This window comes from Esox lucius, chromosome 5, assembly GCF_011004845.1.
Source record: "Esox lucius isolate fEsoLuc1 chromosome 5, fEsoLuc1.pri, whole genome shotgun sequence".
In the NCBI taxonomy this organism is placed as follows: Eukaryota; Metazoa; Chordata; class Actinopteri; order Esociformes; family Esocidae; genus Esox; species Esox lucius.
This window is the reverse complement of record NC_047573.1, coordinates 24,137,626-24,160,523: the sequence shown is the minus strand read 5'-3', so window position 1 is coordinate 24,160,523 and position 22,898 is coordinate 24,137,626. Positions and strand designations below refer to the sequence as shown.

At 44.6% G+C, this 22,898-nt stretch overlaps 2 protein-coding genes across 11 annotated transcripts in view; both read right to left on the bottom strand.

Moving 5' to 3' along the window:
• Positions 1-1,263: 1,263 nt before the first annotated feature.
• On the bottom strand, positions 1,264-12,465 carry LOC105021310 (protein kinase C and casein kinase substrate in neurons protein 3-like). 5 transcript variants are annotated; one of them, XM_034292180.1, is made up of 11 exons: positions 11,931-12,465; positions 11,755-11,842; positions 7,247-7,311; positions 6,896-7,052; positions 6,516-6,751; positions 5,523-5,678; positions 4,921-5,096; positions 3,758-3,878; positions 3,520-3,587; positions 3,069-3,148; positions 1,264-2,950 (listed from the first exon to the last, which is right to left on the bottom strand). In XM_034292180.1, exons 3-11 carry the CDS (start codon positions 7,301-7,303, stop codon positions 2,835-2,837), a joined length of 1,167 nt encoding a protein of 388 aa, XP_034148071.1. In that variant the 5' UTR covers positions 7,304-7,311; positions 11,755-11,842; positions 11,931-12,465; the 3' UTR covers positions 1,264-2,834. The 5 variants fall into 5 exon arrangements, with proteins under 5 accessions (XP_034148071.1, XP_034148072.1, XP_010887189.1 ...); XM_034292181.1 differs by having other exon boundaries at positions 11,807-11,842; XM_010888887.5 differs by lacking the exon at positions 11,755-11,842 and having other exon boundaries at positions 11,931-12,457.
• Positions 12,466-12,871: 406 nt separating this feature from the next.
• The window catches only part of LOC105021318 (SH3 and multiple ankyrin repeat domains protein 1), a 62,955-nt gene continuing 52,928 nt past the window's right edge, over positions 12,872-22,898 (bottom strand). For all 6 annotated transcript variants that reach the window (XM_020046702.3, XM_029119859.2, XM_029119858.2 and 3 more), the window contains 7 exons: positions 21,788-21,814; positions 21,636-21,692; positions 21,296-21,408; positions 20,967-21,075; positions 16,717-19,891; positions 15,717-16,628; positions 12,872-15,214 (listed from right to left, as the gene is read on the bottom strand). In XM_020046702.3, coding sequence (XP_019902261.3) covers positions 15,109-15,214; positions 15,717-16,628; positions 16,717-19,891; positions 20,967-21,075; positions 21,296-21,408; positions 21,636-21,692; positions 21,788-21,814 — 4,499 coding nt within the window. In that variant the 3' untranslated portion in view covers positions 12,872-15,108. The remainder of the gene's footprint in view (positions 15,215-15,716; positions 16,629-16,716; positions 19,892-20,966; positions 21,076-21,295; positions 21,409-21,635; positions 21,693-21,787; positions 21,815-22,898) is intronic.

The following is a 22,898-nucleotide window of genomic DNA, read 5'->3' as shown; positions in this document are numbered from 1 at the left end:
CATCATTTAGCAGATACTCTTATCCAGAGAAAGTTACAGTAAATGGATACTTTAAAAATAATTATTTTCTATTGGGATAATGGTTTACCCACCGAAACAGTATCAAACAAACCAATGGGATGATGAATAAACCTTGTTCACCCTGATTGGCCCACTTGACCAGTCTTTCCCAGTGGGATTTGCCACAGATGATCTTTAGTGGGTTTATATTGGCCTAACTATAATTGTCCTGAGAACAACTCACTAAATAGTTTAAAACTGTGTTTACACCATTTTTGTAAGAACTGTATGAAAACATTTTCGGGAAGCTCATCTGCATGCTTATCAAACTCACCAGAGTCTTGACCGAAGTGCAGTTAGACATCGTAACTAGAATGGCCTCTGACACGCTGGAGAGAAGTGTGGCCTGTGGTGGTGGTGGAGTTTATGGTATCGGCTGAATTAGCTAGACAATTAACACAATTGTATTATGTCAATGGGCAGAGATACCATGGCGAGATCCTGATGGCCATTATTGTGCTATTCATCCAAGCCATCAACTCATATCTTAGCATGACAATGCATAGATCTGTACACAGTTCCTGTCAGCTGAAAATGTCCCAGGTCTTCCTTAATCTGCGTATTCATCACTTATTTTAAATAATGAGAATATTTGGAATGCTCTAGATTGATGGGTATGACATTGCGTCCAGTCCCTGCCAGTATCCAGCAACTTCTCACAGCCATTGGAGAGGATTGGGACCACATTCCACAGGCCACAATAAGCAGTTTGATCACCTGTATCCATCAATGTGCCGTAGTGCATGAGGCAAATGGTCACAGCAGATACTGGCTGGCTTTCTGATCCACGCCCCTACCTTTTGTGGTGTCTGTGACCACTAGATGTATTCCCAGTCAGGTGAAATCCTTAGATTATATCCTGATGACTTGTCACAGGTCGTGACCTAGATTGGTCCAGCGGTCTAAGCTTCTACATCTAGGACACATGTACTTCTGAACTTCCTTTAACAGCCAGCTCCTCAAAACATGCATGGCCTGAAACTGAGCATGTGGACATCTATAAATACCTGGCATGCTGTACATCTTGAATTTTTACACTCATTCAATCCCCAAATTCCATGTTTATGCTTTGGAGGGTGATCTACCAGGAGAACTCATGATAAGTACAAATAATTTATTAGTTGAGAAGCTTGCTAGATATTTATTTTTACCCAAACTTAAAAAGAAGTTGGTGCCCATGTAAAAAAAACAGAAGACATGAAATTAATAAAGATTTAGGTAGTTTATTTTGAAAATGCAACCCATTGCCAGTTGTTCAACATATCTTTAAAAAATTCAAATCATCTACTGCAATATGTGTAAACATACAGCTTTCAGATTGTAATTTCAGCATAAACAGAAAACTGTAAACCTTTTTACCCTTGTCAAGGGTAAATATTAATATGAATTTAATTTGGCTTACAGAGCCAGGCAAAACATATTTCTTGTCTGTCTTTCTATCATTCAAACACGTGCGCATGTATACACACACACACACACACACACACACAAAACCACGCACACAAACAAGCATGCTTGTTTTACTATATTTGTGACAATTATTTTGGGACCAAAATATATTTCTATTAAATATCCTATACACCCCTATTCCTAACCCTGTGCCTAAACATTAATACCTAACATAACCCTAATTGTAATTTATAACTCTAAATCCAATTAAAGTCCTAACCCTAATCTTGACCCCAAGTCTAAAAATGACATATATTAAAGTGAGGACCATGAAAATGTCCTCACTAGTCCTGATTTACCATGGGTTACTATACTAGTGAGGACAATGTGTCTGTAAATATAAGCACACAAAGCCCAGTAGAGCCCCTGTATAAAAGTACACACAGTACATGTTAGCCATTTTAGTTACTTCATATTAAGAGCTTCATATTGCACAAATATTTAAGCCATATAGGGGTTGTTCCACAAATAGAGTGCCCTTTGTGCATCAGTTTCTGTACCTTTAAAAATGTAGGTTTGCAAAAATGGTGACCTTTAAAAGCCTTTGCATATCTCTATAGATCAATGTTTTACCCTCTTAAACCCAATTTTTCTTAGGGTTTTTCGATATAATTTCAAAGCCCTAATTATTCTGTTGCATTGACAAAGCATTTTTTAAACATTATTATTTAATGTATTTTGTTTATTTATTTATGTCTGTCACGTCGTTACAAATTCAACCTGATTATAATAGCTTTAAAGCAGGAGAGCTGGTTCTACACTCTATAGACCTGTTTGGGTGTTTTGAAGTGGAAAACAATGCATGCCTATCATACAATTAAAATAATTATTATTGTGAAGTTGCCCCTCCCGGTTGCACAAAACAAGCTTTTCTTTCTCCTGTCACAAGGAGATGAGTTGCTGACTTGAGATGAAATTATAACAGTCAACACATTACATTTTATTTGTTTTTACTAAAGTACTTTATTTTTAATAAAATGTTTGTGCTCTTAGTGACAGAATATAAAAAAATGCATTACCAATTGACAATATCCAAAAGGCACTGTATTGGTGGAATGATCCATAGCTTAAATTGTTAAATGGCTAAAAGTATCCATATTTAGATATTGATAATACGTTACAATACACATTTCAGCATGATGATTATAATAACATTTTGGGCGTTAACATTTAATGTTCATGGTTATATTGGTTTGTGTCAAAGTAAAATGCAACAATTATTTTTCTCACCAAAGTGGATTTTTTCAATGAAGCACAGTTCTTGAAATACAATGTATGTTGCCGACAGGACACTTTAGAATGCTGGGCGTGGCAGAATGACATCATTACTCCACAACAACCTGAACGTAATTGGCTGGGTAGAAACCGTCCTTCCCATTGTCAAGCACACCCCTGCACCAACCCTGGTTGTCCTCCTCCTCAACCTTCAGGAACACCTCACCTGGAATAATACATGAATGGAAACATACCTAAATCAGGATGACTCAATTGAAACACTAGACTACCTAAAGGAACTGTAGACTCAGAATGCATTTCAAAATGAACTGGTCTCATATCACCTGCTTTAAAGGACAGCTCATCACTTTCCTCTGCCTTGTAATCATACAGAGCTCGTACTTTCACTCCTCCAATCATCACGCTGAAGGACAGGGGAACAATATAATGAATGAATGGATGTGTAATGAACGTGAATGTTAGATACAAATAGTGTCTGCACTCAAGCAAGCACATGCACAGATACACCCACACCATAATTGCTTCTTTTACACTAAACCTAACTCCTTAACCTAAAATAGCCTTTTTTGTCATTGAGACTGGTGAAATTTTGAACATTTTGTGGGGATTTTTGTTCCTCACCATTATAGCAATACAAGGGAAAACACACAAGTTGTATGTTTTACTAGTGTTGCATTTCCCGCATTCAAAGACCCCCAATTGTCAATTTACCTTATGGAGACAAGCAAAATGTCCCAATGAGTTGTAACACACACAAATACACACATAGCTTACGGTTTATCCTTCTGGCATTTCTTGTTTCTTTTTTTAGTCTTTGGCTTTTTCACTGGTGGGACCCATTCCTGGTATACAGACAAGTTTAAGTGCTTCATTAAATCTCTCTATATAATTTCACACAACATATGGTATGTATACAGAAGTAGTTAGAACAATCTCTGTATACAGCTGGTATTAATAAACCTATCAACACAAGTAAGGTCAAAGGTCACTGTAACGAGTCGCGGTTGGATACCTCAATCTTGGGCCAGTCAGTGGGCATGCCCGGGCCATGGTTATTCTTCCACCACTTCAGATCGTCCGTCTCACTGATGGACATGAGAGTGTGGTGGAGCTCACTGTACACAGTCTTCACACTGACACAGAGCAGGAGAACGGATTGATATACTGCTGTACATGTATGTTAGATTACAGTAGAGGCATATGTACACACACACACACACACACAATAGTTTTTCTGTCCTTGTAGGGAACATAAATCCATGGTCCCTATTCCCTGATTCTAAACCTTACCCCTACCTTAACCATAAGCTAATCCTAACTACAACCTCAATACCCTAACCTTTATCTAACCCATGTGCACTACCATAATGCCTAACTAACCAGTAATGCCTACAACTAAAAGTAACCCTAAACTTAACCAATAAGCCAGACATTTTTCCCCCTAATGGGTACCAACTAAAACACTTGTGGGGACCGATTTGTCAGGTTTTATTATTTTTGTGGGGACTTGGATCACACAAATATGCACTCATGGCAACCAGAGGGGCCCACAAGAATGTTTGTCTAATCATTGAAAACAATTATTGTAAGCAGAATAAAAACCAGAAACGGAAACAGGCAAGCCTAGTTCAGCCAGCACGCAATTAAAATTGATAAATGCTGTTATCCTCACTGATTTCGAATCTGAGTCTCCCACATGAATGGCTGTATCACTAACCACTACACCACAGTGCAATACACCTACCCAGTGTCAGTATATAGCATCTTGAAATTAGTTGATTTTGTCACACATTAACTTCAAACCAAGTTTGAAAACTTCGCTAGACACCATTAAGCATTATGTTAAACTGACTAACGTTTCTTATTAAGTTTACCCCCACCACAAATAGCATCATTGAAATGTATGGCTTTTGCCACTGGCTCTTTTAACAGCTTATTAGCTAGTAATAAGCTTACTAGTATCTACTAACTTCCTACTGTAAATCTAACCTTTGAGCTGGACTTTTTTTTCTGAGACCTGCCAAAAAAACGTACAAGGACCAAACTTTCAGGTTGTACTATCCCTGTTGGGACCGTTAGGTCCGTACTTATCCGCATGGATGTGGATCACACAAATATTTAAACACAAACATACACAAGCGAGGGCATGGACAGAAGCACGGGAGACTCTTGTACCTCTCATTGTTGGTGATGTCCAGGTGTCTGTGGATGGACAGAAAGGCCTGTTTGAGGAAGCTGATCCTCTTTCTCTCCTCCTCCTGGGAGTGGTCAAAAATGGCCTCCATCTCCTCCATGTAGCGAGGTGTGTAGGACGTTACATCTTCTAACACCTTCTCATATTTCTCATGGACCTGTTATGGAGCCACACCACCAAAACACGTCTGATCTATGAGGACTGCATACCCTTGTGATGCACACACATACTGTTCCCTGGCCTGCGAACTGTCTTAATGGGGCAGACTGTGTCAGTTATGGTGTGATGAGACAGCTGTTTATGGAAACCTCTTCTGGTTCAGTCAGTGTCCCTACGTAACTTGAAATGATTCACTACTGGATAAACAAAAATGGCGCCTAACATTAACATGAACGCTTGTTACTGGGTCGCTTACGACACCACAGCTTTGACCCTGCCATAAAAGGAAGCTGTGTTTAAAGAAGTAGAATAAAGCATTCCTGAAGATAAAAAACATCCATATCTGACAAGTTAAATATATCCAAATCTCAGATGAATTCATTTAAATGTAACAGTTGGGAGTTAGCCTTTGGGCTCTTCTCACTTTGTCTTTCTCCTCAGTGGCCTTCTCCCTAGCGTCTTGGATCTTCCTCAGTTTCTCTGGACTCAGCTCTTTGTTTTCCTTCGCCTGTGTCTCTCTGTCTATGGCGACCTGCTCCTTCTGACAGGCCTTTTGGTACACACTGCGGGCTTTCTCCAGCTACAGCATACAAGAAATATTCAAAATCACAGTTCAAAGTTGAGAAATATTACAAACAAGTTCAAAGCCATATTCCCATATTTCCAGACTTCTCATTGGGCACATTTGAAAGGCTATTTTAATTATTTCAGATAGCCTTAAGTCAAAAAGTATTTTAGGGTTTTCTAGCATGATTGACAACTATGAAAACCTATATGGATATTAGAAATGGTATAGAAATGGTTCCTATAAAAAATGTAATAACAAAAGTTAAAAAGTAATCTTACATAACAGGTTCCTAAACAAAAATTGTATAAGATCAAATCCAATATGAGAAGTCCAATAACAGTGCTGTCGGATTGTTGTAAATCTTTCTTTTGTTTTGACTCAAGTGGGATTTGAGATACAATTAAAGCACAGCTAAAGTATTTGAAGTGATCACAAGTAGTATTTGAGCCCAGGTCTGCATTGGTTAAAAAAAGCACCTCCCTTGGTAGTAGAAATCCCACCCGTGTAGTAGGGTGTGCTGCATACAGTAGGCAATCAAATATATTTTGAGGGTTCAAGAATGTATCACCTAATTTCTAATTTTATCAGCAATGGATTGGCCAAGCATGCTACTGGTGTTTGTCTACAGCCTTGGAGACCAAAATGTGATGGTGCCCATTCTTAGATTACAGTAAAAATAAACTATGATGGAGAAACAGGAGTAAGGTTGACTTTTACATGATCAACCAGTTGCGGTGAGAACATGTAGTGGAATCCCCCCGACATACACACACGCACACACGCACACACGCGAGAACTATTTCTAGTTCATAAAGATGTAATGTAGACCTAACATATAGATTTTGTAACCTTTCCCAGCCTCTTGGCCCAGGGTTTCTGAGCGCGTGCAAACGCTGTCTCATTTTCGTGGGTCTCACGAAATCCACAGAAAATCTTTTTGGGAAAGGACTCTTTCTGCCAGGTCTTCACACGCTCCCTCTCTTCCGTAACGAGGGACCGGGAGATGGCGGAGTGGAGGACGGACAGACGTTCAGCGGAGGAGAAGAAACATTGCCAGGCCCTCATGAGGGAGCCATAGAGAGGCCCTGGGGTGACAGAGAACTAATTCAGCAGAGCAGGTAGGAGTAATGGCCATAGTGGATCCGTTCATCATATTGATAGGCACTGTTAATGAGCGCTAGTTTGTCAAAGTCCACCACTGAAGTTGTCCTTGGTTCTACAATACTTACGTGAGTCTACTATAGCTTTCCATTTGCTGCTCCAGTCACTGAGTTGCTGGGCGTAGTGCTTCTCCACTTTAGCCCGCTCAAGAAAACAGGCCATGATATCATTACAGGCCTGGAAGGACCGATCAGTGCGCTGGACAGTTCGCTCGTAGTTCCCTGGCTGGGAGGAAAGAGAGGGAGAGTGGGATGAGGGAGAAAGGTGGATGAGGATCAGGAGGAAAGCTGTAGGAAAGGCATGCCTTAAAATCGACTCTCCTGTTTGGAAAATACATGAAAAGGTCATTAGTCATTTGTAGCCACAAAATGCTTTAAAAAGCTGATATTTCTTTTTGGTATCTGAAATTTCCTACTTACCATCCAGAAGCTCTGCAGCCTGGAATCCTCAGGCACTTCTTCAGGGAGCGTCGACATTTCGGGGTCTTTGAATAATAAAAAAAAAAAGAATGTATTTGTTTTTATTCTATTTTATACGTGACCTTTACTTAAAGGCCACACAGAGACCAAGGTGTCTTTCACAATTTTTTTTTTTTACAAAGAAATAGATCAAAATAAGAAATCAAAACAACAAATACAACTTTGCAAAATTAAAAGCAAACATCAGTTGAGCAGTGTTCCATCAGTACGTCTTAAATTAACTTCAAAGGACCCAACGGATTGCAGAGCATCAAACTCGATGATGGCCTGGAGATAGTTCCAAGAACAAGGGGGGCAATAATCACACTTCCCCACCTCCTAAGAGACCTGTGGCACCTACCAGAAACAGACCATCCTGCGGTTGAGGTGGTTATTGCTGGTTTTCCAATTTAAAAGATGGTAATACAAGAGCTTCTAGAGGACTGTAGACAAGTAGCACTCAACGTTGGGACCTTCTGGTAGTCAGAAAAGACAAGAGAACTGTATAAAAGGCAGTGACGTGTGTGTAAACAAGCTCCAGTGATAAAACCTATGGCTGAATGATAGTTTGAGTGCAAGGTTTCAAAGCAGAGGCTGCTGCTGCTTGCATATAGATTGTATCACTGTTGACAAGTACTGGAAGGAAGGTTTATTACACAATTCAGACAAGAGGCATGATTTATTAAGAGAGACTTAATTATTTGCATTTATTGTGGCCAATGGGTTGCAGTGCATGTTTCTTTGTATGTCTGTCTTAAAAGTTTGTCAATCTGAAATACTTGTAGTTGGGGGGCTTGCTCACTTTGAGATCCCTTCAGTTTGCAGACATGCAAGTCTTTAGCAACAACAATGAAAAAATGTACAATAGCCTGGTTTGAAAGTTGAAACTGAAGCGTTTCCCCAGGAGTTAATCCACCAGTAGTTTTAGAACACACTGGTGTTCTTCCAGGCATTTTACACAATAAATGTTCAAAAATATTAATTGAAGAACATTTCTAAAGAAAAATAATTGCGTCTGAATAGACTCACGGCTTTCAAATAGTTATTTTAGCTGCTTGTTCGAATAAATGTAATTCCTGTTAATTGTTACATGTGTAAATATTTTAATATAATATGAATACGATTGACTTTGGAATAAGGTACAAACCCGATTCCAAAAAAGTTGGGACACTGTACAATTGTGAATAAAACCAGAATGCAGCATAGATCACATATCAAATGTTTAAATTGAGAAAATGTATCACTTTAAGGGAAAAATAAGTTGATTTTAAATTTCATGGCATCAACACATCTCAAAAATGTTGGGACAAGGCCACTGTGTGGCATCCCCTCTTCTTTTTATTACAGACTGCAAACGTCTGGGGACTGAGGAAACAAGTTGCTCAAGTTTATGAATAGGAATGTTGTCCCATTATTGTCTAATACAGGCTTCTAGTTGCTCAACTGTCTTAGGTCTTCTTTGTCGTACCTTCCTCTTTATGATGCGCCAAATGTTTTCTATGGGTGAAAGATCTGGACTACAAGCTGGCCATTTCAGTACCCGGCTCCTTCTTCTATGCAGCCATGACATTGTAATTGATGCAGTATGTGGTCTGGCATTGTCATGTTGGAAAATGCAAGATCTTCCCTGAAAGAGACGATGTCTGGATGGGAGCATATGTTGTTCTAGAACTTGGATATAACTGTCAGCATTGATGGTGCCTTTCCAGATGTGTAGGCTGCCCATGCCACACGCACTCATGCAACCCCATACCATCAGAGATGCAGGCTTCTGAACTGAGTGCTGATAACAACTTGGGTTGTCCTTGTCCTCTTTAGTCCGGATGACATGGCGTCCCAATTTTCCAAAATGACCTTAAAATATTGATTCGTCTGACCACAGAACACTTTTCCACTTTGCCACAGTCCATTTTAAATGATCGTTGGCCCAGAGAAAACGCCTGCGCTTCTGGATCCTGTTTAGATACAGCTTATTTTTTGACCTATAGGGTTTTAGCCGGCAACGGCGAATGGCACGGTAGATTCTGTTCACCGACAATGTTTTCTGGAAGTATTCCTGAGCTCATGTTGTGATTTCCATTACAGTATCATTCCTGTATGTGATGCAATGCCGTCTGAGGGCCCGAAGATCACGGGCCCTCAGACGGTATGGTTTTCCGGCCTTGACCCTTACGCACAGAGATTGTTCCAGATTCTCTGAATCTTTGGATGATATTATGCACTGTAGATGATGATTACTTCAAACTCTTTGCAATTCTTCTCGGAGAAACTCCTTTCTGATATTGCTCCACTATTTTTCGCCGCAGCATTGGGGGAATTGGTGATCCTCTGCCCATCTTGACTTCTGAGAGACATTGCCACACTGAGAGGCTCTTTTTATACCCAATCATGTTGCCAATTGACATAATAAGTTGGAAATTGGTCCTCCAGCTGTTCATTATCTGTACATTTAACTTTTCCAGCCTCTTATTGCTACCTGTCCCAACTTTTTTGGAATGTGTAGCTCTCATGAAATCCAAAATGAGCCAATATTTGGCATGACATTACAAAATGTCTCACTTTCAACATTCAAAATGTTATCTATATTCAATTGTGAATTAAATATAAGTTTATGAGATTTGTAAAATATTCCATTCCTTTTTTACTCACAATTTGTACAGTGTCCCAACTTTTTTGGAATCGGGTTTGTAGTTATGTATCCAACTTTGGGATTTGCATAGGGTCTGGAAGAACTCATACATGTGTCATTGAAGCTACAAAACTGTCAGTTTCCAAACTTAATTTATGATTGTTTGCACATAAACAGGAATTAAATGTGTGCCCTCACACTCACCGCTTTTAAAAAAGGTGTTGTTTCTCTGATGATTTAGACCCTGAACATTAAAAGGGTGCAATAAATGATCAGGTCGAACTTAGAACCAGAAGGCTCCTAAACTCGTAGGGTGTCTCAAACAGGTGGCCTAAGATCCTACATCGAAACATCGAAGGTGCCCCCAAGAATACCTCAGCTAACCTAAAGCAAAATATGAGGCAATGATTGTTGGACTCCCCCCTAATTCTAAGAATACACTTTCACAGAGATTGCATTATAACAGAATATTAACAGATCTAAGCTAAGCTAACACAATGGAGATTTATCCATAAACATTTAGCTCATGAATCAGAAATGTGATATATGAGTGACCATACCTAATGGCTTGATGACATAATAAATAGTACAGAATCTACTCAAATGAAATATGATACGATTTGGAATACACAGAATCTCATTGAAATGGATAATGCAATATGAACAACAAACAGCTCCTACAGGGAGCCTACAGTGCTGGAACCAGCTGTGACTTGATAAGACATTATTTATACATTACACTGCTCACATCTATAATACATCGGAACCCACTGTGAGTAAAGGGGAATGTCATTCCGAGAATGGAATTTATAGGCTGGAATCGAACACCCGTGCCAAAATTCTTCCTGCTGCTATCCCAAAATAAACAGGAGGGAAAGGTCATCTTTCCCTGGCTCGGCTCTGACTAATAACGGCCTCCCTATTAGCTGAAACATCTTCTGCTCTGACTCTTCTCCCGTTTGCTCCCATGGAAAACAACAACAAGACAACTATGTGCGAGGGGAGGGAGTTTGGGTTTAGCAAACATATAAAAACAGTAGTTCTATGCAACAGCTTTGTTTGAAATGGTTAGCACATCTTTGGTATACCCCGGTCAAGGAATAACTATGGGGTTCTGTCGGTATAAGAGGTTCTCTGAAACAGTACGAGGCAGAACAGAGCCAGATGAAAATACGTAAGAGCTTGGAGACACCTCCAGGACTATTTTTGTCTGCCTAACACATTGACACTTTGTTGGCTGAGAGATCATTTCCTCTGTGTGAAACTGACAAACCACACCTTATCACAAGACCAAAGCCGAAAGTGGAGAAGAACAGAGGATTTGTCTCACAGCAGTTGCCCCCCCCCTTCATACACTGTAGACCCTCCCTCTTTCAGCTGGTACTGCTTGTCATGAGAGACTGTTGAGTATTGGCGTACTGCTGATTGTTGTTCTATTTAAAACATAGTCCCATGTTTTATTATTAAATGTAATATAAAGTCCATCTCTGTCTTCTTCACCATGCTAAGGTGAGTAGGGCACTGGTCTTTTTTCAAGTATCAATATATGTGTTTTGGGTTCGTTTCATAATGCTTAACAGTTAGACCACTAGTCCAATAGAAAAACATCAACTTTGCATTCTAAAACTACTAATTGAAACATGACAATATGACAAACAAAAAACCCTGCCTTGAAGAAAGCATGTCAGTCTCTGAATCACCAGTGATTACTCAAGCGACTGCTTGTTAGTTTTAAGGCCGTTCTCTCTGCTTCATTTTTTTCTCAGAACGCATCTCCCACAACACATGCTCATCGTTCCTCACTGACCCAATTCTCCCTGGAACTTAAAGTTACACACACCAGCCTGCTCCAGGAGTTACACACACCAGCCTGCTCCAGGAGTTACACACACCAGCCTGCTCCAGGAGATACACACACCAGCCTGCTCCTGGAGTGAGTCACCATGGTAGAGTCAACAACAGCGAGTTTGCGTGAGAAATCACAGAACAATTCAGGAAAATAAAGAGCAGTCCTACCTTTCACTCCTCCGCTGTTAGCAGTGCTGTTCCCTCCGAATTCTCATTCCACTGTTCAACTTTCTCTTGCTGTTCGCTGCTGTTGTTTTCCAAGCCTTTCCCTATTCACTCCCTCTCTCTCCCATCTCTCTTTTCCTCTCCTCGTAGTTTCCTTGACACTTGGTGTCAGATGATGTTTCGTCTAACCCCTTTTTGCTCTCCCGCTACCCCTCTCCCTCTCTCTCTCTACGACGCCTTACTCTAAGGTCGATTCCCAAAACAGCTGCAAGAACTTTTAACCCCCCCCCTACCCTCTCAATGTGGTGCTAATGAACAGTAGTGTCAACATGTTAAGCAGGCCTGAGAATAGGCGACGCTCATTTCTCGCCTGTGCTGGTGGCAGTGTTGTGTCAGGGTGGCGCAGTGTCCTGTGAGATTATTAGTGTGTGCGTGAGGGGTGGCCCCGCGGCCCGTCATGTTCGCCCAGGGCAACTTCACACTGCAATCTCTGATGCGTCTCTGACTCTGTCAGGAGACCGTGGCGCCCGCATATTCCACGTAGCTTACGATGGGCGTACTGCCACTCTGTTTGAGGGATGAGGGAGGGTCAGAGTGTCTGGACGAAGTGGTCCTGAAGTTTGACCAGTGGCTCTCACGGACTGACTTCATCAGGACCCGCCCCAGTGTCTCGTTGACCCTTTCCTCGTCTTTCCCCTGACTGCTTTTTGAAGATGTACCCGATCTTCTTAAGTGATCACAGCAGAAGGATCTACATTCTCAAAGTGGCCTCTTCTACTGTTTTATATTAGCTCATTTGGCCAGATATGAAGTAATCCTGAACATGAGAACATGGCACAAAGCCCTACTTGGCAGGGAGGAGAAGCCGCCAAATGAGTCAATCATAACAGAATAGTCTAGATCGGATCATTATGTGAACCTTGGATCAGAGAAGGGGGAAAATATCAAGACAATTTGTTTATTCAGCATTTATTTCAACACCGTAGTTATATCTCTATCATATTTTATCAGTATATTTCTGTATTTCATGTTAAACAAAAGTTCATAAATACCTCTTATCTCATACTGTATATATTCATCATATTCATAATATTTATATATTACTAGTCCTAAAATACTCTTTAAATCATAGAACGTAATGCTTTCTACACCACCACTCAATCATATCCAATGGAAGGTTCTGGAATAGCAAAAACCCTCTTTTAATAGCATTGGAGGTTCTAGGTGTGAGGTTATGACTTCATACAAGTAAAGAATGTGTTGATGCGTATGGGTTTCACAGGTAAGATAAAATAGGTAATGGCCAGCGAAGTCGGGCAGTCTAGAAAGCATTTACCAGGAGTAATACCGTAAATAATGACAACAAAAGAAAATCAGTAGCTTCAAATAATTTCTCACTCTATTTGGAAGACAGAGATTCTGTAGTGTTAAAAATGTTTACATATACCTAATCATTAATATAATAGTTAGTTAAATCATACTATAATTTATGTTATAATTGTACTTGTCATAATCGTCACCATCATTATATCATATAGGTCTATAAATCATCTTTAAAGAGTTTGATTCACCTCAGAGTGCATTTCACTGAAGGCAATAACAAACAGGTATCTAAAAGAGCCTGTGTGTTTGTGTGTATTTGTTTGTATGTGTGTGTAGAAGCTATATATTTGTCTGAAATATGTGGATCAGAAAACAGTTTATCTTGAGGGATTTTGAAGAAGAGTTCATGAAAAGGGGCAATGTTAGGATTGTCAACTGGTGCAAAATATACATCTCTACATTTTCTAACCGTTAGAAAACTGGCTTTGTGTAGCGGAGAAGGCATAAGAGAGAGGGTCGGTGGCGTGGTCAGGGATAACAAGGCAGGCAGATGAAACAGTCAGCACACATACACACGCACACGCGTAGACTCACAATGAGAGGGAAAAGGCCTAGGGAACCGGTAATACCATATAAACAGATGTAGAAGCCCTTTTTGATGGCTGCACCTGTGTGCGAGTCAACATGACAACAAGCTGTGTAGTGTAAAATGACATGGGTCCCTGGCAGACCCAGAGACATGGCTGTCATCTCCAACACAACAGTTGTTCTTAAACCTTTCCAGCTCACGACCCAAGTTAAAAATTAACCATCAACAACCCAAATTAAGAATAAATACTGCGATCATAATTTGTAACCCACATTCCAAATGCCCTTGCTAAGTTTACAAATCCCTTCTGTTCAGCCATGTCTCAAGGAAAATCAAACCCATATTTTACCCTCCTTTGCCCCTCTCTGATATACTCCAGCCAGCCATTCTAAACATAATGATAATGTCATTTTTACAGCTAAATATATATATATATATTTATATATATATATATTTGAAATATTTGTATATCAATAGCTTGACCCGTTTGAAATGAATGATTGCTATCAGCACTCCCTATCAGTACAAAACAAATTAATGATTCTGATTTGTGAATCCACTTTTACATGTACAGCTATAATGTTAGTCAAGAATCGGTAAAATACGTAGAAAGCTTGTTGGGAAATCACTAAGGGATTTAGGCCATTAACCAACCTTGGTATAAAAGTCTACTGTTTTCCTATTTTCCACGGGTTACTTGAACAACAAAAAATGTCACATTTCCATTTAAAGACCATATTCTGACTTTAATACTCCAACCACACTTTCCAATCCCATGTTGGTTGGAACATGGCCCCTATTGTTAACTAGAGGTACCTACTCCACTACGAGCTTCCGTATATCCATTGGGTTTACAGTCTGTATGGTTAGCAGCATTCAATCTCAAGATTCTTCTGAGCATTTATTTCGCTACTGTAACTGTCAGGCAGCAGATGGAGCGTGAGAATAACCAGTCAAATCTGGGTGTATATGTGTGCGTATGTGTTTGTGTGTGTCCGTGTGGTAATTAAAAGCCAATGTATCAGTGGTTGTGCAGTGTGTGCAAATTGTATCAGTTAAAACTTGATTGTGTGTCATAAGTGTTTCTACCCTCTTTTGACCAACACGTGCAATCAATGTTAATCTCAAGAAACTTCTGGAACAATTGTCCTCCGCTTAAACCAAAAATGTCCCGGCCAGATAAAGCATTGCCCATCACAATCCCTTCCTGTCTTAGTTCCAATTTACAGTCTGTTTGTGTTCAATGGTCTTCTTTAGCTTTCGTCTCAGTCACTTTGTGTCTTTGTGTTTCTCTGAGCTTTGATTCACTTCATCTTTCACTCTCTCAGTCTGAGGCTCGGGGGATGGGCTAGGGTCATGCATGGGAGAGAAGAGCCTGAGGAAAGAGGGTAAATCAAGAAATAAGAATGAATAGGAAAATTAATACGGAGGGAATGTACTAAATTAAATGATGGAGAGAAAGCGCGAAGGACGGAGGTAGCAAGAGAGAGATAGACAAGCAGACAGACAGAGGAGAGAGAGAGATAGACAAGCAGACAGACAGAGGAGAGAGAGAGACATTGGGAGAGAGAGCAAGAGAGGGTTAAAAAGGGAGGTAGAGTGAAAGAAGTGGAAGAAAGGGAGTCCAAGAGAAAACAAAAGGGATGGACAGAAAGATACCGATAATGAAAGATGTGGAGTAAAGTGATCAGTAAGGATAAATGCTTAGCGACTGAAAGGGAAGGGGATGGACTCATCTGGCTCGCAGGGAAGGAAAGAGGTACTCGTCTTTCCTTCTCCATCCATTCCTTTTTTCTCTCTTTATTTCCACTCGCCCCCCTTGGCTGACGTAGCCTCTGTCTGTGCGCCGACTCGGTCCGGGCCCGCTCCTCCCTCACCTGTCAGTCAGCCTCTTCAACGCCCTCTCGATGTTCATGCGGTGGCCGACGCGCGTCACCCCCAGGTCCAGGAAGTCGTCCTTGGTGAGGGAGGGCAGGTGTGAGCCGTCAATCTCGTTGTCCAAGAAGCGCTCCCGGTGCTCGCCCAGGTTCAGGTAGGCCAGCCAGTCAGCCACGTCCCACTTGGTCCAGTAGGACAGAGGCTTGACCGCAAAAGGCTTGGCCGGGGGAGGAGGGGTGAGGTGAGGGTAGCTGAGGCAGGACGGAGAGGGGGGCAGGTGCATGGCAGGCGATGACGCGCCGGAGAGGAACTGGGTGGGGGAGAGCGAGCGGGAGACCAGGAGCGGGCTCGGGGGTTGCGGGGAAGTGGGGAAGAGGGGAGGGGCTGGGGTGTTGTACGGGTCTCCGAGGGCGTGACCTGGAGATTGAGGGGTGAGAGGATTAGGGAAGTCGAAGGGGGTGTTGTAGACGGGGGTGACTGGGAGGATGGGAAGGGAGGACGGTCTTGGGGGGGCAGGGCTGGGGCGTTCTGTGGAGTAGATGAGGGGGCTGGGGGCACGCCGGCGGGATACAGATGACCTCAGCTCTGGCCCGGAGGTACACTGGAAGTCAAAAATCTTGGCTCCGCGGTACTTGGTGCGATGTTTGGGTGACGTGGGGTAGGGGGAGTAGGTGGGGGAGAGAGGAGGGTGGGAGGAGTGAGAGGGGGAGGTGGGCAGCTGGGGAGACGGGGTATGTGTCCAGTTGGGCTGCAGCTGGGGCTGGGGCTGGTGGGAGGGAGAGCCTGATGGGGTAGCGGTGAGATTCGGTGTGAGAATCGGCGGCCGATGCTGCGGGGATGAGGTGGGCAAGGGGGACGTGGAGCGGGCTGATGGGGGGCTCTGAAACGATGCAGAGAAATCCCCTGAATACCTGAAAGAGAAGACAAGTGAAAGGAGTTATTGTACTCAGCATTTGACATCGCAGAGTCCCGCTGCCTGGCGAACCGCAGCAGCCTCACCTGTGCATTGTGGGTGACCTTGGGCTAACAGGGCTTGGACCCCGCATCTCAGACTGACCCCAGTCCTCCGTGCTCTTATTGGTCATCTGCTGCAGCTTGGAGCTCAGTTCATTGATGATGCTGGCCTTCACCCCCGAGAGGGGCGAGTGCAGCCTGCGTCCCTCCACAGAGATCCCACTCCTCTGGTTCCCACCGCCTCGCTCCAAGCCCTGCCCTGGGTCCACTCCCTCGGTCCAAGACAGGGGTCTGGGCTCTAAGGTGTTTGGGCGCTCCAGACAGGCAGCCAGGGTGGAGCCAAAGCCATCCCCCATCTTGGCTCGACCCAGTCTGCGCTGTTTCCTATCGTCCGCCACACCTCCCTCATCTCCCCTGGGCTCCTCCTCCGCATCGGCCTGTGGTGGGGCACTCTGGTAGGGAGGGTTAGTACTCGCCTGTCGGCGCAGCGCTATCCTTGTGTCTTTGATGCCGCCTTCTTTGTACTGCATGGTCTTCGGGTACACCGGAGGATTGGCTGAGTGTTTGGCGGGGTGTGCTTTAAACATCTGCCCCCCCGAGAAGGTCACGTAAGGCTCCGGGTGCTCGTCACCTCCTCTCTCTCCCTCCACCACTCCTCCTCTTTCTCCCTTTAATATTTCCAGGTGGTGGTCACTGCAGTGGCTGTCCAGCTCCTCGATGCCAGAGTCCACAATCACTTCTATCTGCCAGTCTCCAGTCTTCACCCCAGAGGACTGCTGGTCACCTGAATTGCCAGTGGAGCTGACGGCGGTTCTTGGGGTCGACACGGCTACATTGTAGTCGGAGGACACAGCGGAGGCTGTGGTAGTGGCGGCGATGGCGGTGGAGGTCATCGTGGTAGCGTAGGTCATAGTCGTAGTGAGGGTGGCTGCACCTCGGTCCTGTGCTAAGGTCACTGGGTGAGCAGGAGCCCCCATGTTAGCGGGGTTAGCTGCTACAGCGGGGCCACTGTAGAAAGGGTGTGCGTGGGACACTGGTTGGGGTCTGTGGAGTGAGGGTGTGGGTAAAATGGTGGAGGCCGTGGTGGCGGAGGAAGGGGGGAACGTCTGGGGTGAGGGGAGTGAGGGGGAAAGGGCGGACTGGGTGAGGTTGGCCACCTCGCTGTCGTAGGACGTGAGGCTGGAGGCGGCGGAGTCCACAGCCTGGGGGGAGGGGAGGGGGGCGTTGGAAGAGAAGCCTCCCGGCGGGGGAACTTTATGAGAGGGCAGGGGGGGCGGCGGGGGGGGCACGGCGGGGGAGACATGGTGGGCCAGCTGCGGGTGCTGTTGAGGGTACGCCCTCTGGCCCTGGCCGTTAGCGAACTGCAAGGGAGGGGGGAGCGGGTCAACGAAGACAAACTCGTCGTCCAGGTCTATTGAGGGGGCGGGAGGGGGGAGAACCATCAGCCCCAGTCCTCCTCCATCCTCTCCCCCGCCTTCGTGTGGGTGGGCTAGGTCTGTGGGGAGGGTGTACTGGGACATGTAGCTAGCGTTTGCACTGCTCTCCATCTGCAGAAAAGAGGGTCTGCGCGGTGCAGGCTGCGGCGGACCAGGGAGCTGCATTGGCAGGCCAGGTAACTCCCTAGTACCAGGTTGGTAATACTGGGTCTGGTTCTGGTACTGGCTAGTTCTGTCCTCTGAAAAGCGAACCCTGAGGCCCTCTCTGGATCCAGTCACTTGGTCCCTCTCCACTCTCTCCCCCCCACCTCCGCCCCCCAAGCGTAATATCCTGGGCGACTGCGGGCGACTCAGGGAGGTGGGGGAAGTAGTGGTGGTGGAGGCGGGGAACAGGGAAGGCGTCGGGGAAGGTAGGGAGGTTGGGAATGCCCCCACGGTGGACATCTGCCGGCCAAAGTGCCGCTCCTCCCGCCGGGTCCTCCGGTCGTCCTTGAGGGCCCTCTCCCGGGCGGCCAGCGCCAGGCCCAGGGGGGACGAGGGGTCCAGGACCTTCCCAGTCAGCGGGTGGATGAAGGTGGTGGCCGGCGAGCCTTGGCCATAGTTGGAGGGAGCGGACTTAGGCTGGCCGTCCTGGCCCATCACAGGGGAGTGGTACTCGGGCAGCCCAAAGGCAGGGGGCATACTGCTAGCGTAATGGACATAGTTGTCCCCGGAGAACATGCCCTCGTCTATGGACTTGGAGGGCCTGAGGCGTGGGGTGGGGACATCCATGCCCTGTAGAGGCTGGGTCCACACCCCTCCACCTCCCCCCGCCTCCCCCTGAATGTCCTCCTCAGAGGAAAGGAAGAAGGAGGCACTCTTTCGCCTCATGTCACGAAAGCGTTCTCTGTCGCGGCGTGCCGCCCCAACAAAGGCACCCCCGAACTGGTTAGTGAAGTCCAGGTTCTCCAGGGTAGAGGGCAGCTGGGGGGCAACAGCTGACGGGGCAACGGGGGAGGAGGCAGCGGACTGGGGGGTTAAGGGGGCCACGGGGGAAGGAGGTCCTGGGGCGGTGGGGATGTCGGGGGAGGCGGGCGGGGAGGTGGGGTCCTCCAGGTCGGGCGGCGGCTGCTCTGCGTCCATGCTGCTGCCCTGGCTGCTGCGTCCGCTGCCGCTGCTAGTGGAGGGCGCCTTCACGATGATGGTGGGGATGGGGATGGAGCTCTTCTCTTTGGATCCCGAGCTCTTAGCCCCTCGATGGTGCCTGTTGAGCCCGCCTTCAATGGTGGGCTGCTTCACCAGAGGGCCCCTCCCACCCTTCCTGCCTCCCCCGCCCCGCCCGGCCCCTCCACCGCTGTCATGGGTGGCCGCCTGTTGCTGTTGGGTTTTGGGAGCTGCACTCGTGGGCGGAGTTGCACTACTGTAGCCCCTCCTCAAAACCCCCATTTTACCCCCTCCTCTCTTCGTTCCATCTGGGGGCTCCGCTACGTATTGTCCCCCTCCTCTGCGGAGGGTTGGAGCCGTACCATGTGTTGGATTTGCCACGGAGGGGCCTCCCCTGTCCCAGCCTGCCTGGCCTTGGTGGGCTTCCTGCTGCTGGGAGTGGAGGGCCTGGTAGTGGGTCTGGGCCTGTGAAGATGGGGGCTGGGGGGCAGACTGATCCCCAGTCCAGCCGCTGTGGGGGCCAGCAGATAATGGCGGTTCTGGGGCAGATGTGCTGGGGGGAGGGGGGATGTCCTCCGACAGGCTACGGGACAGCTTCATGGCTGGGCTATGGAGGTACTGCCTCTCCTCCTCCATCACACCTGAACCATGGAAGACACATTCAGTCAGACAAGTCAAAATGTTCACACGCCAAAGTCTGAATGTGCCTTTTTGAAAGTTACTACAATGTTATAGGAGTTTATATATAGTCAAGTGCAAACGGAAAGTTATATTTTTTCACATATTTGGACAAGTTAATTGATAAAAGTAACCCAATCCAACAACTCAAACAAAAATATTTTACTCCACAACCATTTATGCTAAGAAAATCAACAGAACTACATTTCCTATATGCTAAAAAGGTTATTACAGTCATACTTTTATCATCACATTCAATTACTAAAATTAAAATCAGGTTCATCTAAACAAATTATAAAAAAATCTTTGGAGAGTAACTTTGGAGGGTCTAGCATTCATAAAAAAATTTAAAATTTGGTAACAGCCTTTGAACAGAAAAACATTTGAGGCTGCGTTGCTTCCTCAGGGCTTGACCAACTTGACATCATTGACTGGAGGGCCTGGTATGAATTCCAGATTGTACCGGAGAATACTTGAGGAGAATGTGAGGCTGCCTGTCAAAAAGCTGAAGCTGAACTGAACATGACTCTCGCAACAGGACAATGATCCAAAACACAATAGGAAAGCTAAAACAGAAAAGAAGAAATTGATGGTTGTGGAATGGCCCGAGTGAATGTCCAGATCTCAATCTTATTGAAATGCTGTGGGGGGGACTTGAAGCGGGCAGGCATGAAAGACCTTGAACATGAAACAGTTGAAGTAGTACTGTAAAAATTCCTCCCAGTTATTCTAAAAGACTGACAGAAAGTTACAAGAAATGGATACATGAAGTGATTTAGGCCAAAGGGGGCAACACCAGCTATTGAAGCTAGAGTTTACTTTTTTTTCCACACTATGAAATTGCATCTGTTGATTTCTTATGAATAAAAAATTGCTCAGTATACTCTTTCAGTGTAATTTTCTACATTAGGATCCCATTATCTGTCAATAATGTTGAAGTGAAGAGTACATTTCCATATGCCCAAATATATAAAAAGGAAACACAAACTTTCCAGGGGATGCAATTAATTTTAACATGACTAAATGGTTAGGACTCACCAATAGATTTCTGTCGCAGCATTACTCCGTGCGGATGTCCGGGAGGATACTGTCCCTGGTTGTAGCTGAACCCAGGTGGCATCACACCAACCAACTGGTCGTGACTCGGCTTTGGGTGTTCAAGACAAAGAACGAGATGGCGCGTTAGAAGGGCACTGACAGTTACAGTGATATAGGGCAAAACAGAAGAAGCAATAAGTTAATATCTCAGGCTGTGAGAGCTATTTCACAACTTGCGGTATAGACCCAGTGACTGAATTGATGGTAAGATCCTCGGGGCCGGTAGGACCTGGACAATACACTATTGGCAGATGAGAATGATGTAGTACCTCAGTTGGGGCGATGCTCTTGGTTCGGTCCCTCTTTCCTGCATGGCCTCGCTGCCCCTGCCCGTCCGATGTGATGGTGTGCTGAGCTGCGGCCAGGATCTCATCCAATTTATCTGAGAGGGAAAGAGAGATGGAGTGTGTGTGTGGATGTGTGAGAGAGACACATAGAGAGAGACAGGGAGTGTGTGTATGTGTGAGAGAGAGAGAAAGAGAGTGAAATCGGAGAGAGAGAAAAAAAGACATAAAAAGCAACAGACAATTGAGAGCATAGGCCCATCACTGCCACCCAGTTGAAAGATGCCCTCTTGAAACACAAAGGGGGTCAGGGGTCAGATCTTACTCAGTGCCATTTGATAGACGGTCCTCTTCTTATCAGGCACCTGGGAGGACTCGTACTCTGAAAGACAGAGGCAGAATATTCTTAGTACCTGAGCAGACTGATTTTCAATGGAGGCTTAAGAGCTGATGAAGGTAATGAGAAGAGATATTCACCTGCTTTCTTTTTCCATGGAGAGGCAGCTGCAGAATAATTAGAGAAACAATGGCAATCACATTATGCTGTAACATTATACTGACTGCTATCCTATTCCATCGCTATAACAGTGTAACAGACAGCTATTCTATACCCTTCCTGTAACAGTATACCAAGACCATATCCTATACTATCACTATAAAAGTATACTGAGACAGCTATCCTTTACCATAACAATATAGTACCTGCCACCCAGCACCACTACTATAACAGCATTACAGACTGCTATCCAATACTGTGACAGTATAATAGACTAATATCCACCAATACCATCACTATTACAGTATAACCAACTTCAAGTCCTACACCATCACCATATCAGTATTGCTATCCTATACATCACTGTAATATTATTACAGACTGATATCCTATACCATTACTATTTCAACTACAAAGTAGTTGTATTACAGTACGACTACTATTGTATTATATGACTGTAATGGCATGACTTAGATTGTTATCCTAGGCATCACTATTACAGTATAACAGACTGCTCTCTTATAACGTCCCTACAACAGTATAACAGATATGATCACTACAACATTATAGCATGCTGCTATCCTTGCCATCACTATAACAGTATAACAGACTACTATCCCAACCATCACTAGAACAGTATAACTAGGACATTGCTATCCTAGCCATCACTATAACAGTATAACTAGGACATTGCTATCCTAGCCATCACTAGAACAGTGTAACTAGGACATTGCTATCCTAGCCATCACTATAACAGTATAACTAGGACATTGCTATCCTAGCCATCACTAGAACAGTATAACTAGGACATTGCTATCCTAGCCATCACTAGAACAGTATAACTAGGACATTGCAATCCTAGCCATCACTAGAACAGTATAACTAGGACATTGCTATCCTAGCCATCACTAGAACAGTATAACTAGGAGACTGCTATCCTAGTATCACTATAACAGTGTAACAGACTGCTAACCTAGCCCTCACTGTAACAGTATCACAGAGTGCTATCCTAGCCATCACTGTAACACTATCACAGACTGCTATCCTAGCCATCACTGTAACAGTATTACAGACTGCTATCCTAGCCATCAC